The 13859-nt window shown below is 37.9% G+C and overlaps 1 protein-coding gene across 1 annotated transcript; it reads left to right on the top strand.

The window, feature by feature from the left end:
- Positions 1 to 2319: 2319 nt before the first annotated feature.
- Positions 2320 to 3264, top strand: LOC308346849 (olfactory receptor 4F3/4F16/4F29-like; the record flags this gene model as incomplete). Its single annotated transcript, XM_080809895.1, has 1 exon — positions 2320 to 3264. Exon 1 carries the CDS (start codon positions 2326 to 2328, stop codon positions 3262 to 3264), a length of 939 nt encoding a protein of 312 aa, XP_080666021.1. The 5' UTR covers positions 2320 to 2325.
- Positions 3265 to 13859: the final 10595 nt, after the last annotated feature.

Below are 13859 nucleotides of genomic sequence, written 5' to 3'. Positions count from 1 at the left end.
ACAAATTCCTATTTTGTAGCTGGTGTGGTTTTGGGATATATGGGACAACAAGACAGATGAAGTTCTTTACTCTGTGGGGTTGCAGTAACATCAGGAAGGAGAACGAACAAAAAAAATCAATGAATTACATTTGTGGAAAGTACTATAAAGAAATACAGTGATTCTTGAGAGCAAATATATTTAATCTACACAGGATGGTATTTATCTTGATCTCTAAAAGATTATGACTATTATATCTATTATGTGGAAGGAGATAATCATAATGTATTGTTGGAATACTCTGGGAAACAAACTGAGGGTTACAGAAGGGAAGGGGGTGGGAGGATGGGGTAACTGTGTGATGAGTATTAAGGAGGGCATGTGTTGTGATGAGCACTGGGTGTTACATGCAACTAATGAATCATTGAACACTACATCAAAAACTAATGGTGTACTATATGTTGACTAATTGAACATAACAATAATAAAAAAGTAATATCTTTTAGATATGAAATTTTGATGCTATGTGCTGGCCAGTGCCATTTTATTTTCATATTCATTCATTTATCTCATGTGTTGAACACTATTAAGGACAAGCAAAAGAAAAGGAAGTAAAATCAACATTTGCTAAATATTTACACATTGAATACATGATGGCAAATTTATCTTTACAATTTACTCAGAGGAATTAGTATTAACTCAATTTCTTAGATAAACTGAGGTTCAAGAATTTAATCAACTTGCCCAGTATCAATGTAGTGGCTGAACCAGAGCATAACTCTTGGTTTTGTGAATCCAAAATCAATGTTCTTTCCACTATGTTATGTTGCTTCTCTAAATTAAAATTACAAGGTAATGTGATAAGTCCTTACAAAGAGGTTTGAAGAAAATACTTCTCATTGCACCACAATGCCTATGGTTTAGCCTTCTCAGATCATGTGTTCAATATTCTAGGGCAGTTCTTCTCAAATGGCAAAGATGTAAGTTCCTCTCCCCACCCCCATCCTTCACGGAGTGATAGTCTAGTAAATACAAAATTATACATCTGGGTTTTGCTGTGAAATTGCAAATTTGATGTGAAATTGTTAAGTTTCTTAGCACTGTCAATTTCTGTGCCTAGCATGATGAAAACTCCTAACAGTTTATGGACCTGCACTTCTGTGTGGGCCACTGCTTCATTTCTTTAGGGAATCTAAGTACAAATAAGTCATAATCTCTGCCTTAAAGGAGCTTACAGTCTTTTGGTGAGTTAGAACTGTACTTAGAATACTAAAACACAAGACATAGTAAATTAAATGCTAACGACATAAAGCAAGATCTCACAGATATAGTTAAAATTTAATAAGCCTTGAAGATAAATATGTTCTAGAGGTGGGGAGTTAGGAGGAAGAGTCTGTTTGTCATGTAAGCCTTGTATTTTTGGAAGTGAATGAAATAGTGTAGAAGTGATGAAGAGTTTTGTGTGACTAGAAGCAGGCTCTAATAGTCTTAAGCCAAAAATCAAAAGAATTTGGTGCTGAGCATGCCTGGGTGGCTCATTTGGTTAAGCAACTGCCTTTTACTCAGGTCATGATCCTGGAGTCCCGGGATGGAGTCGGGCATGGGCTCCCTGCTCAGCAGGGAGTCTGCTCCTCCCTCTGCCTGCCCCTCTCCCCTCTTGTGTACTTTCTCATTCTCTCTCTTTCTCAAATGTATAAATAAAATCCTAAAAAGAAAAAGAATTTGGTGCTGAGTTCTTATTACCCAAGTTAACTAATCTTGTATCTCATGAAAAGCATCATAATATCTACCCTGGGAGGAAGCAGAGAATTAAATGTAGAGAAAACTTGGTGGCTATGCTAGTAATAATAAACAAGACTTTGTACATGTTGTAAACATTTAAGTAATATTAAAGATGAATATATTCCCTGAGTTGGGGACTGGGATGGAAGAGAAGAAGGGTCTGTCTTCCATTTAAAGACTTATGGACTTGGAAGGGATTGCAACAGTGATTAGTTCTATGTGACTGGGGCCAGATTGTATTAGTTTTGAACCCAAAATCAAAAGGTCTGGCTCATGTTGACTATGTTATATCTCATGAGTGAGTAATCATGGCATCAACCCTGAGAGGAAGCACAGGGTATCAAATGCAGAGACAATCTGGTGATAGAGAGCAGCTCCACATGACAGCTCCAATTCTTCTGGGTAATCGCAGTTGAGAGGCCATGAGCATATCAGGTCGGTCCTAATGCTATAGTAGAAACAGGCTTTCATATTTTTGACCTCTCTCCCAATCTATTAACATAATTAGTATAATTGACATTTTCTCCTATTGTCCTTCTTCAGGGAGCCGTGCCAACAAAGCCAATGGCTAGAATGAATCACTCCGTGGTGTCAGAGTTTGTATTTCTGGGACTCACCAACTCCTGGGAGATCCAACTTCTCCTCTTTGTGTTCTCCTCCACGTTTTATGTGGCAAGCATGATGGGAAACTCCCTCATCATGCTCACTGTGACTTGTGACCCTCACTTGCACTCCCCCATGTACTTTCTGTTGGCCAACCTCTCCTTCATTGACCTGGGAGTTTCTTCAGTCACTTCTCCCAAGATGATTTATGATCTTTTCAGGAAGCATAAAGTCATCTCCTTTGGTGGCTGCATCGCTCAAATCTTCTTTATCCACGTCATTGGTGGTGTGGAGATGGTGCTGCTCATTGCCATGGCCTTTGACAGATATGTTGCCATATGTAAGCCTCTCCACTACCTGACCATCATGAGCCCAAGAATGTGCATCTTCTTTTTAGTGGCTGCCTGGATGACTGGCCTCATCCACTCTGTGGCGCAGTTGGCTTTTGTGGTAAACTTGCCCTTCTGTGGTCCTAACGTATTGGACAGTTTTTACTGTGATCTGCCTCGGTTCATCAAACTTGCCTGCACAGACACCTACCAACTAGAGTTTATGGTCACAGCCAATAGTGGATTCATCTCGGTTGGCTCCTTCTTCATACTGATCATTTCCTATATCATCATCATTCTCACTGTTCAGAAACACTCTTCAGCTGGTTCATCCAAGGCTCTGTCCACACTCTCAGCTCACATCACTGTGGTATTCTTGTTCTTTGGTCCTTTGATATTTGTCTATATGTGGCCATCTCCCACCATACACCTGGATAAGTTTCTGGCCATCTTTGATGCTGTTCTCACTCCCTTCTTGAATCCGGTTATCTATACATTCAGGAATCAAGAAATGAAGGTGGCAATGAGGAGAGTATGCAGACAGCTAGTGAATTACAGGAAGATCTCTTAAGTGATGCCAGTATTGTGAAGAGCCCTTGTTGATTCCTGATGTTTATACTGGTGGTCAAACCAGAGAAAAGCTCTCGTTTGTTCTACCTTGATTTGACTATACATGCTGATATTGAGTCTATTTTTATGTTTCATTTAGGAGGGAAGGATATTCACTTTTGAAAATAGAGAAGGAGTTACATATGAAGTATTTTAAATCTAAGATTATAATAATTTTGAGCCTTAATTGCAAAGGAATAATATTTGTGTGAAATAATTGTTAGAAATGAAAAAGAGGGTAGACTTCTTTAAGGACTTCAGAACAGGGAGAGCTGTCTCTCTCTCTTTTTAAAGGAATTCCCTACTCAATGGGGGGATTTGCTGACAGAAATGAACTAAGTCTTCTTATTGTATGCTGCAGCTTGCCCATGTTCTACCCCTTCTGTGGGTCTCTTGCCAGGGCTGTGCAAGGATGACAGTATCTTTGAGAGCACACACACAGAATCTTTGAGAACACACATACTGGAGCCCAGTGGGTGAACATCCGGATAGTAGCCATGTATTCTTAGAACAAAAGGAACTGAGAAAAGGCTCTTTCTCCTTGGTTAGTATTATACTATTCAAACTCAGGAAATTCTCATTCCCTTTTCTTTTCTACTTCTTCACTTTTCCTCAGTCACTTAGGGTCTCTGGGCTAGGAAGATCTCTAACCCCCTTCCGTCTCATTTTTCAGGCTTTCTTCCTTCTCCTTATCCCTGTGCCATCATTCCTTCTTTATCATGTCAAGTTGTGCAAGACATGAAACCTGTGGAAGAGGCAATTTATTACAGTTATAATAGAGCCATTTAAAAGAGAATAATGGGGGTGCCTTCCTTTTTCCCACTTCCCTTCACTTGCTGCTCTGTCCCTTTCTAATTTCCCTTACTGTTGTCCTATTAATTTATTAATTTTTCTTCTTTCCTTTATTGAGTTATAAATGAAATATAATGTAGTTAGTTTTGGGCATACAAAATGATGATTCAGTATTTGTATATATTGCAAAATAATAACCACAATAAATGTAGTTAAAATCTGTCACCATATATTACTCTTTTATTTTTTATTTATTTTTTAAAAGATTTTATTTATTGACAGAGAGAGAGAGACAGCAAGAGAAGGAACACAAGCAGGGGGGTGGGAGATGGAGAGGCAGGCTTCCCTGCAAGCAGGTAGCCTGATGCAGGGCTCGATCCCAGGACCCTGGGAACAAGACCTGAGCTGAAGGCAGATGCTTAAAGACTGAGACACCCAAGTGCCCAAAGTACTCTCTTTTATTTTTTTAAAATTTTATTTATTTATTTATTTATTTATTTATTTTTTAATGTTTTATTTCTTTTCAGTATAACAGTATTCATTGTTTTTTCACCACACCCAGTGCTCCATGCAATCCGTGCCCTCCCTAGTACCCACCACCTGGTTCCCCCAACCTCCCACCCCCCGCCCCTTCAAAACCCTCAGGTTGTTTTTCAGAGTCCATAGTCTCTCATGGTTCACCTCCCCTTCCAATTTCCCTCAACTCCTTTCTCCTCTCCATCTCCCTATGTCCTCCATGTTATTTGTTATGCTCCACAAATAAGTGAAACCATATGATACTTGACTCTCTCTGCTTGACTTATTTCACTCAGCATAATCTCTTCCAGTCCTGTCCATGTTGCTACAAAAGTTGGGTATTCGTCCTTTCTGATGGAGGCATAATACTCCATAGTGTATATGGACCACATCTTCCTTATCCATTCATCCGTTGAAGGGCATCTTGGTTCTTTCCACAGTTTGGCGACCATGGCCATTGCTGCTATAAACATTGGGGTACAGATGGCCCTTCTTTTCACTACATCGGTATCTTTGGGGTAAATACCCAGTAGTGCAATTGCAGAGTCATAGGGAAGCTCTATTTTTAATTTCTTGAGGAATCTCCACAGTGTTCTCCAAAGTGGCTGCACCAGTTTGCATTCCCACCAAGAGTGTAAGAGGGTTCCCCTTTCTCCACATCCTCTCCAACACACATTGTTTCCTGTCTTGCTAATTTTGGCCATTCTAACTGGTGTAAGGTGGTATCTCAATGTGGTTTTAATTTGAATCTCCCTGATGGCTAGTGATGATGAACATTTTTTCATGTGTCTGATAGCCATTTGTATGTCTTCATTGGAGTAGTGTCTGTTCATATCTTCTGCCCATTTTTTTTTAAATTAAATTTTTTATTTATTTTCAGCGTAACAGTATTCATTGTTTTTTCACCACACCCAGTGCTCCATGCAATCTGTGCCCTCCCTAATACCCACCACCTGGTTCCCCCACCCTCCCACCCCACCCCTTCTAAACCCTCAGGTTGTTTTTCAGAGTCCATAGTCTCTCATGGTTCACCTCCCCTTCCAATTTCCCTCAACTCCCTTCTCCTCTCCATCTACCCTTGTCCTCTATATTATTTGTTATGTTCCACCAATAAGTGAAACCATATGATACTTGACTTTCTCTGTTTGACTTATTTCACTCAGCATATGAATGTCTGTTTTGTGTGTGTTGAGTTTGAGAAGTTCTTTATAGATCCTGGATATCAACCTTTGTCTGTACTGTCATTTGCAAATATCTTCTCCAATTCCGTGGCTTGCCTTTTTGTTTTGTTGACTGTTTACTTCACTGTGCAGAAGCTTTTGATCTTGATGAAATCCCAAAAGTTCATTTTCGCTTTTGTTTCCTTTGCCTTTGGAGACATATCTTGAAAAAAGTTGCTGTGGGTGATATCAAAGAGGTTACTGCCTATGTTCTCCTCTAGGATTCTGATGGATTCTTGCCTCATGTTGAAGTCTTTTATCCATTTCGAGTTTATCTTTGTGTATGGTGTAAGAGAATGGTCGAGTTTCATTTTTCTACATATAGCTGTCCAGTTTTCCCAGCACCATTTATTGAAGAGACTGTCTTTTTTCCACTGGATATTTTTTCCTGTTTTGTCAAAGATTATTTGACCATAGAGTTGAGGGTCCATATCTGGGCTCTCTACTCTGTTCCACTGGTCTATGTGGCTGTTTTTATGCCAGTACCATGCTGTCTTGGTGATCACAGCTTTGTAGTAAAGCTTGAAATCAGGTAACGTGAAGCCACCAGTTTTATTTTTGTTTTTCAACATTTCCTTAGCAATTCGGGGGCTCTTCTGATTCCATACAAATTTTAGGATTATTTGCTCCAGCTCTTTGAAAAATACCGGTGGAATTTTTATTGGAATGGCATTAAAAGTATAGATTGCTCTAGGCAGTATAGACATTTTAACAATGTTTATTCTTCTGATCCAAGAGCATGGAATGGTCTTCCATCTTTTTGTGTCTTCTTCAATTTCTTTCATCCATATGTTGTCTACAAGAGACACATTTTGAACCTAAAGATATACCCAGACTGAAAGTGAAGGGATGGAGAAGCATCTTTCATGCCAATGGGCCTCAAAAGAAGGCCGGGGTAGTGATTCTCATATCATTCTCATAAATTAGATTTTCAACTAAAGACGGTAGTCAGAGATACAGAAGGACACTACATCATTCTTACAGGGACTATCCACCAACAGGATCTAACAACTGTAAATATCTATGTCCCCAATATGGGAGCAGCCAATTACATAAGAAAACTATTAATCAAGATAAAGAGTCATATTGATATGAATACATTAATAGCAAGAGATCTTAAGATGTCTCTCTCAGAAATAGACAGATCATCAAAGCAGAAAATCAATAAAGAAATAAGAGCATTGAATGACACATTGGACCAGATGGACCTCTTAGATATATACAGAACATTCCACCCTAAAACAACAGAATACTCATTCTTCTCAAGTGCACATGGAACCTTCTCCAGAATAGACCACATACTGGGTCACAAATCAGGGCTCAACCGATACCAAAAGACTGAGATTATTCCCTGCATATTCTCAGATCACAATGCTTTGAAACTGGAGCTCAATCACAAGGAAAAGTTCAGAGAGAACTCAAACACCTGGAAGCTAAAGACCACCTTGCTTAAGAATGCTTGGATCAACCAGGAGATCAAAGAAGAACTTAAACAATTCATGGAAACCAATGAGAATGAAGACACCTCGGTCCAATACCTATGGGATAAAGCAAAGGTGGTCCTAAGGGGGAAATACATAGCCATCCAAGCCTCCCTCAAAAAAATTGAAAAATCCAGAATACACCAGCTGTCTCTACACCTTAAAGAACTGGAGAATCAACAACAAATCAAACCAACCCCACACGTAAGAAGGGAAATAATCAAGATTAGAGCAGAGATCAATGAAGTAGAAACCAGAGATACAGTAGAACGTACCAATGAAACTAGAAGCTGGTTTTTTGAAAGAATCAATAATATCGATAAACAATTGGCCACACTAATCCAAAAGAAAAGAGAGAAAGCCCAAATTAATAAAATTATGAATGAAAAGGGAGAGATCACAATTAACACCAAGGAAGTAGAAACAATCATCAGAAGTTATTATCAACAATTATATGCCAATAAACTAAGCAACCTAGATGAAATGGATGCATTCCTGGAAAACTATAAACTCCCAAAATTGAACCAGGAAGAAATTGACAACCTGAATAGACCGATATCTAGTAATGAGATTGAAGCAGTGATCAAAAACCTCCCAAAACACAAGAGCCCAGGACCTGACAGATTCCCTGGGGAATTCTATCAAACTTTCAAAGAAGAAATAACACCTATTCTCCTGAAGCTGTTTCAAAAAATTGAAGCAGAAGGAAAACTTCCAGACTCTTTTTATGAAGCCAGCATTACCCTGATCCCCAAACCAGGCAAAGACCACACCAAAAAGGAGAATTTCAGACCAATATCACTGATGCATTAAAAAGATTATCCACCATGACCAGGTGGGATTCATCCCTGGGTTACAAGGATGGTTCAACATTCACAAATCAATCAATGTGATAGAACAAATCAATAAGAGAAGAGAGAAGAACCACATGGTCCTCTCAATTGATGCAGAAAAAGAATTTGACAAAATCCAGCATCCATTCCTGATTAAAATGCTTCAAAGTATAGGGATAGAGGGAACATTCCTGAACTTCATCAAATCTATCTATGAAAGACCCACAGCAAATATCATCCTCAATGGGAAAAAGCTTGCAGCCTTCCTGTTGAGATCAGGAACACGACAAGGATGCCCACTCTCACCACTCTTGTTCAACATAGTATTAGAAGTCCTAGCAACAGCAATCAGACAACAAAGAGAAATAAAAGGTATCCAAATTGGCAAGGAAGAAGTCAAACTCTCTCTCTTCGCAGATGACATGATTCTTTATATGGAAAACCTGAAAGACTCCACCCCCAAACTTCTAGAACTCAGACAGCAATTCAGTAACGTGGCAGGATACAAAGTCAATGTCCAGAAATCAGTGGCTTTCTTATACAATAACAATGAAAATACAGAAAGGCAAATTAGAGAATCGATTCCATTTACTATAGCACCAAGAACCATAAGATACCTGGGAATAAACCTAACCAAAGAGGTAAAGGATCTGTACTCGAGGAACTACAGAACACTCATGAAAGAAATTGAAGTACTCTCTTTTAAATGGCTCTATTGTAACTGTGATAAATTGCCTCTTCCACAGGTTTCATGTCTTGAACAATTTGTTTTGCACAGAAGCTCAGACATGGAGTGTGAATGGGAGGAGAATATCTAAGTGGCTAGGGTAGAGTCACTTAGAGCAGTGTCTTTCACACTTTTTGATAGTGACCCATAATAGGGAATACAATATACCTTGCAGCATATACCCTGTCCCATCCCCATAAAGAACTGAAACAAAGTTTCACATAATGACATTTAATTTTGATGAAATTTTCTGTTATTCTTTACTTTCCTTTTCTCTTGTCTTCTATTAAAAGGCTTGTCTACAACCTACTTTGTGAACTACAGAAAATCTGCTTACTTAGAACATTAGAGAGAAGATACAGAATTACATGTACTGCTTCCAGTTGAGAACAGAATGAATACACCAAGACAAATGTTATATTGTTCTAACAGAAAAAAAATTCTAGTCTTGGTTTATTTATTTTTATTTGTTATTATAATTATTATGAATTTTTTGAGCCATTAAATATTTTTCTACAACATGATTTTTTAAAAAGCTTTTTATTTATTTATCTGAGGGAGGGGGCGAGAGAGAGAATGCACACACATGAGCAGGGGAAGGGGCAGAGGGAGAACCAGACTCCCTGCTGAGCTGGATTCCAGGATACCTGTTTCATGACTTGAGCTGAAGGCAGATGCTTAACCATCTGTGCCACCTAGGCACCCTCTGGTTTTAATGTAGTATTTGATAGCAAAACATTTCTACGTTTATTTAAATAAGCTGATCATGCTGAGCTGTGCAAAATTTTCACATCTATCACTGCTTCTTTTCAGACTCATTATTTAAAGTTACAGACACACACATATATTTTCCTTCCAAGATTTTTAATATTCCAGTTAGTTCACATACAGTGTAATATTATTATTTTTAAAAATATTTCATTTATTTATTTCAGAGAGAGAGAGAGAGTGAATGAGAGTGAGAAAGAATCTGAAAAAGACTGCACTGAGCACAAGGCCCAATGCAAGGCTCGATCCTACAACCAACATATGACCTGTGCTGAAACCAAGAGTTGGATGCTTAACAAACTGAGCCACCTAGGTGCCCCTACAGTGTAATATTAGTTTCAGATGTATATAGTGATTTAACATTTCCATGCAATACCTAGTGCTCATCACAACAAATGCACTCTTTAATCCCCATCACTCATTTCACCCACCCCCACTCCCCCCAATCTCAGTTCTGGTAACCATCAGTTTGTTCTCTATAGTTAAGAGTTTGTTTCTTGGTTTTACTCTTTGATTTATCCCTCATTTTCATTTGTTTTGTTTCTTAAATTCCACATTTGAGTGAGATCATTTGATATTTGTCTTTATCTGACTTATTTCACCCAGCATAATCCTCTTTAGTTCCCTCCATGTTGTTACAAATGATGAGATTTCATTCTTTTTTATGGCTGAGTAACATTCCACTGTGTATATATATTACATCTATGTATTACGTCTTCTTTACCCATTCATCAGTTGAGGGACATTTGGGCTCTCTCCATAATTTGGCTATTGCTGATAATGTTGCTATAGACATCAGGGTGTGTGTCTCCCTTTCAATTAGTATTTAAATAAATTAAAAATTAAAGTTATATATATAACCACAGCAAATAAAATTTATTTACTGAAAATCATCTACAGCTTTCTGTATCTATTTGGTTTTATTTTTTACTATTTCTTTTCACATTCTGGAATAACATTTTACCATAAGGTAAATATACATTTTTCCCCCTCGATAAAATAGATTCTATTACTTGCATAGTCAGTGATACATTTTGGTGATGTTACTTCTGTTATATTCTCAGTCGCCCACATTAACTTTGACTTTTAACCAACATAGCTAATATCTATTTTATTGAGAGTTTTTAAGGTAATTGAGAATTGTCTGTCATATACAATCATTTTAGTAAACTAGCAAAGCTCATGAGCACATTCAGTATAATGCCCAACACCACACACATCCTACTTATACCTTCTTATAGGCAATAAATATTATTCTTTTCTTTTTAAAAGATTTTATTTATTTATTTGACAGACAGAGATGACAAGTAGGCAGAGAGGCAGGCAGAGAGAGAGGGGGAAGCAGGCTCCCTGCTGAGCAGAGAGCCTGATGCAGGGCTTGATCCCAGGACCCTGGGATCATGACCTGAGCTGAAGGCAGAGGCTTTAACCCACTGAGCTACCCAGGCGCCCTCTCAGGATCACTTTTTTTTTTTAAATTTTTTATTTCTTTTCAGCCTAACAGTATTCATTGTTTTTTCACCACACCCAAGTGCTCCATGCAATCTGTGCCCTCCCTAATACCCACCACCTGGTTCCTCCGACCTCCCACCTCCCGGCAATGAATATTATTCTTAAATGAGCACACTGACTAACTTGATCAAAATGTATAGATATTCTATAAAGACATAAGTCACACACTGTCACCAATTGTTCAATATTTAACCTTATTTTAAAATTATCCAAAGAATATTCATTAATAACTTTACTTTACACTAAATCAAAGTATTAAAATTTCTAAGGATATTAGACATTATGTTTAAGTGGACACACTACAGAATTGTCAGAAGTGTAATGAACTGACTGGACATGTAATTTTACATTTTTTTCTCATTTTAAATGTTTGTTTTATGCTCTGTACTGCAAAGATCAGGGAGAAAATGTATAGCTGTTCTGTAAAAAATATCAAATTAGTCTGTATTGTCCTAGAATTTATTTAGATTATATGATCTTATCATCTCATATAAAAATGCTTCTGAGTTAGTAAATTATATGAGAACCTGTTTCTGAAGAAGCTAATTAATTCATTAACTAACTAGTTAATTAATTGAGAGAAAGAGAGTGCTCACAAGCAGGGGAGGGGCAGAGGGAGAGAGGATCTAAAGCAGATTCCATACTCAGCATGGACCCCGATGTGGAGCTCAGTCTCATGACCATGAGACCATGACCTAACCGAAATCGAGAGTTGGATGCTTAGCCAACTGAGCTGCCCAGGTGACCCAGAAAAAGCTAGCTTATTTAAAATAGAAATTCAGGTTTTAAAACTTCTTCAGAATATGGGGTATATTAGATTCATGTTAGTACTTGTTAATCTCTATAAGTCAATTATTACAGAATCTCTTTAGTTTTAAAGGCTTTGTATAAATGTTATTAGAAAAACATTTCGTATTCATACAATGAGTTAAAGTTTTATTTATTACAGAAATATAACCATCATAAAGCTCCTAAATTCAGTTTTACCATCTTACCTACAGATCAAAAATAGAATCAGATTTACCAAGATATCAAAAGTAGAGACACACAGACATAGGAGCTCAAAGAACTTCCTGTTTCCATTGGAAAAAGACATATTTTTACCCAAATAGATTAAAAAACACCTAACAAACCAAATTCTCCATCATTTCTCATCTGAGAGATCCTGTATTAATTTTTTTTTTTTTGGAGGAGTTGTTTTTTTAATTTAATTTATTTTTTTTATTGTACAAGTATATTTTATTAGTACATCATCAAAGGAATGAGCTGTTAAGGCAGCAGGAAAGTGGTATTTGTTTGGGAAACTTACTGGAAAAATAAAACCATTACATGTCCATAATGAGTTGGTATTCCTTAATAGACAACATTTTTAAACAAATTTTTGAATAATTATATATACACATGTTACAGAATTCAAAGAGAAAGGAAATAGTAAAAATTGGGGTGCCTAGGTGGCTCAGTCGTTAAGTCTGCCTTCAGCTCAGGTCATGATCCAATGGTCCTGGGATCAAGCCCCACATCGGGCTCCCCGCTTGGCGGGAAGCTTGCTTGTCTGTCTCCTACTTCCCCTGCGTGTGTTCCCTCACTGGCTGTGTCTTTCTCTGTCAAATAAATAAATAAAATCTTAAAAAAAAAAAGAATATGGTAAGAATAAAATATAAGTTTTTCCCCCCTTTTCTTTCTCCCAACCATGCAGTTGTTATATTTCTTTCGGGAAATATCACAAAATTGCTTTGTATTAAAGTTTTTAAAAAATAGTCATCTAATTACACTGATGAACATATATAAGAAATATATGGGCCAGGTACATTTGTACACCTTAGGGTTATTTTTCAGAAGTTCTTGCTAGACAGCGTCATCTTGTCCTCATTATTTCTTTTTTTTTTTTTTTTAATTTTTTATTTATTTTCAGCGTAACAGTATTCATTGTTTTTTTCACCACACCCAGTGCTCCATGCAATCTGTGCCCTCCCTAATACCCACCACCTGGTTCCCCCACCCTCCCACCCCGCCCCTTCAAAACCCTCATGAGAGACTATGGACTCTGAAAAACATCCTGTATTAATTTTTTAAAAATTTTTTATTTATTTTCAGCATAACAGTATTCATTGTTTTTTCACCACACCCAGTGCTCCATGCAATCTGTGCCCTCCCTAATACCCACCACCTGGTTCCCCCAACCTCCCACCCCCCCACCCGCCCCTTCAAAACCCTCAGGTTGTTTTTCAGAGTCCATAGTCTCTCATGGTTCACCTCCCCTTCCAATTTCCCTCAACTCCCTTCTCCTCTCCATCTACTCTTGTCCTCTATGTTATTTGTTATGCTCCACAAATAAGTGAAACCATATGATACTTGACTGTCTCTGCTTGACTTATTTCACTCAGCATAGTCTCTTCCAGTCCTGTCCATGTTGCTACAAAAGTTGGGTATTCGTCCTTTCTGATGGAGGCATAATACTCCATAGTGTATATGGACCACATCTTCCTTATCCATTCATCCATTGAAGGGCATCTTGGTTCTTTCCACAGTTTGGCAACCGTGGCCATTGCTGCTATAAACATTGGGGTACAGATGGCCCTTCTTTTCACTACATCGGTATCTTTGGGGTAAATACCCAGTAGTGCAATTGCAGGGTCATAGGGAAGCTCTATTTTTAACTTCTTAAGGTATCTCCACACTGTTCTCCAAAGTGGCTTAATCCTGTATTA

This window comes from Martes martes (genome assembly GCF_963455335.1).
Source record: "Martes martes genome assembly, chromosome: 7".
In the NCBI taxonomy this organism is placed as follows: Eukaryota; Metazoa; Chordata; class Mammalia; order Carnivora; family Mustelidae; genus Martes; species Martes martes.
The sequence above is the reverse complement of the archived record's forward strand: the minus strand, read 5'-3'. Positions and strand labels throughout refer to the sequence as shown.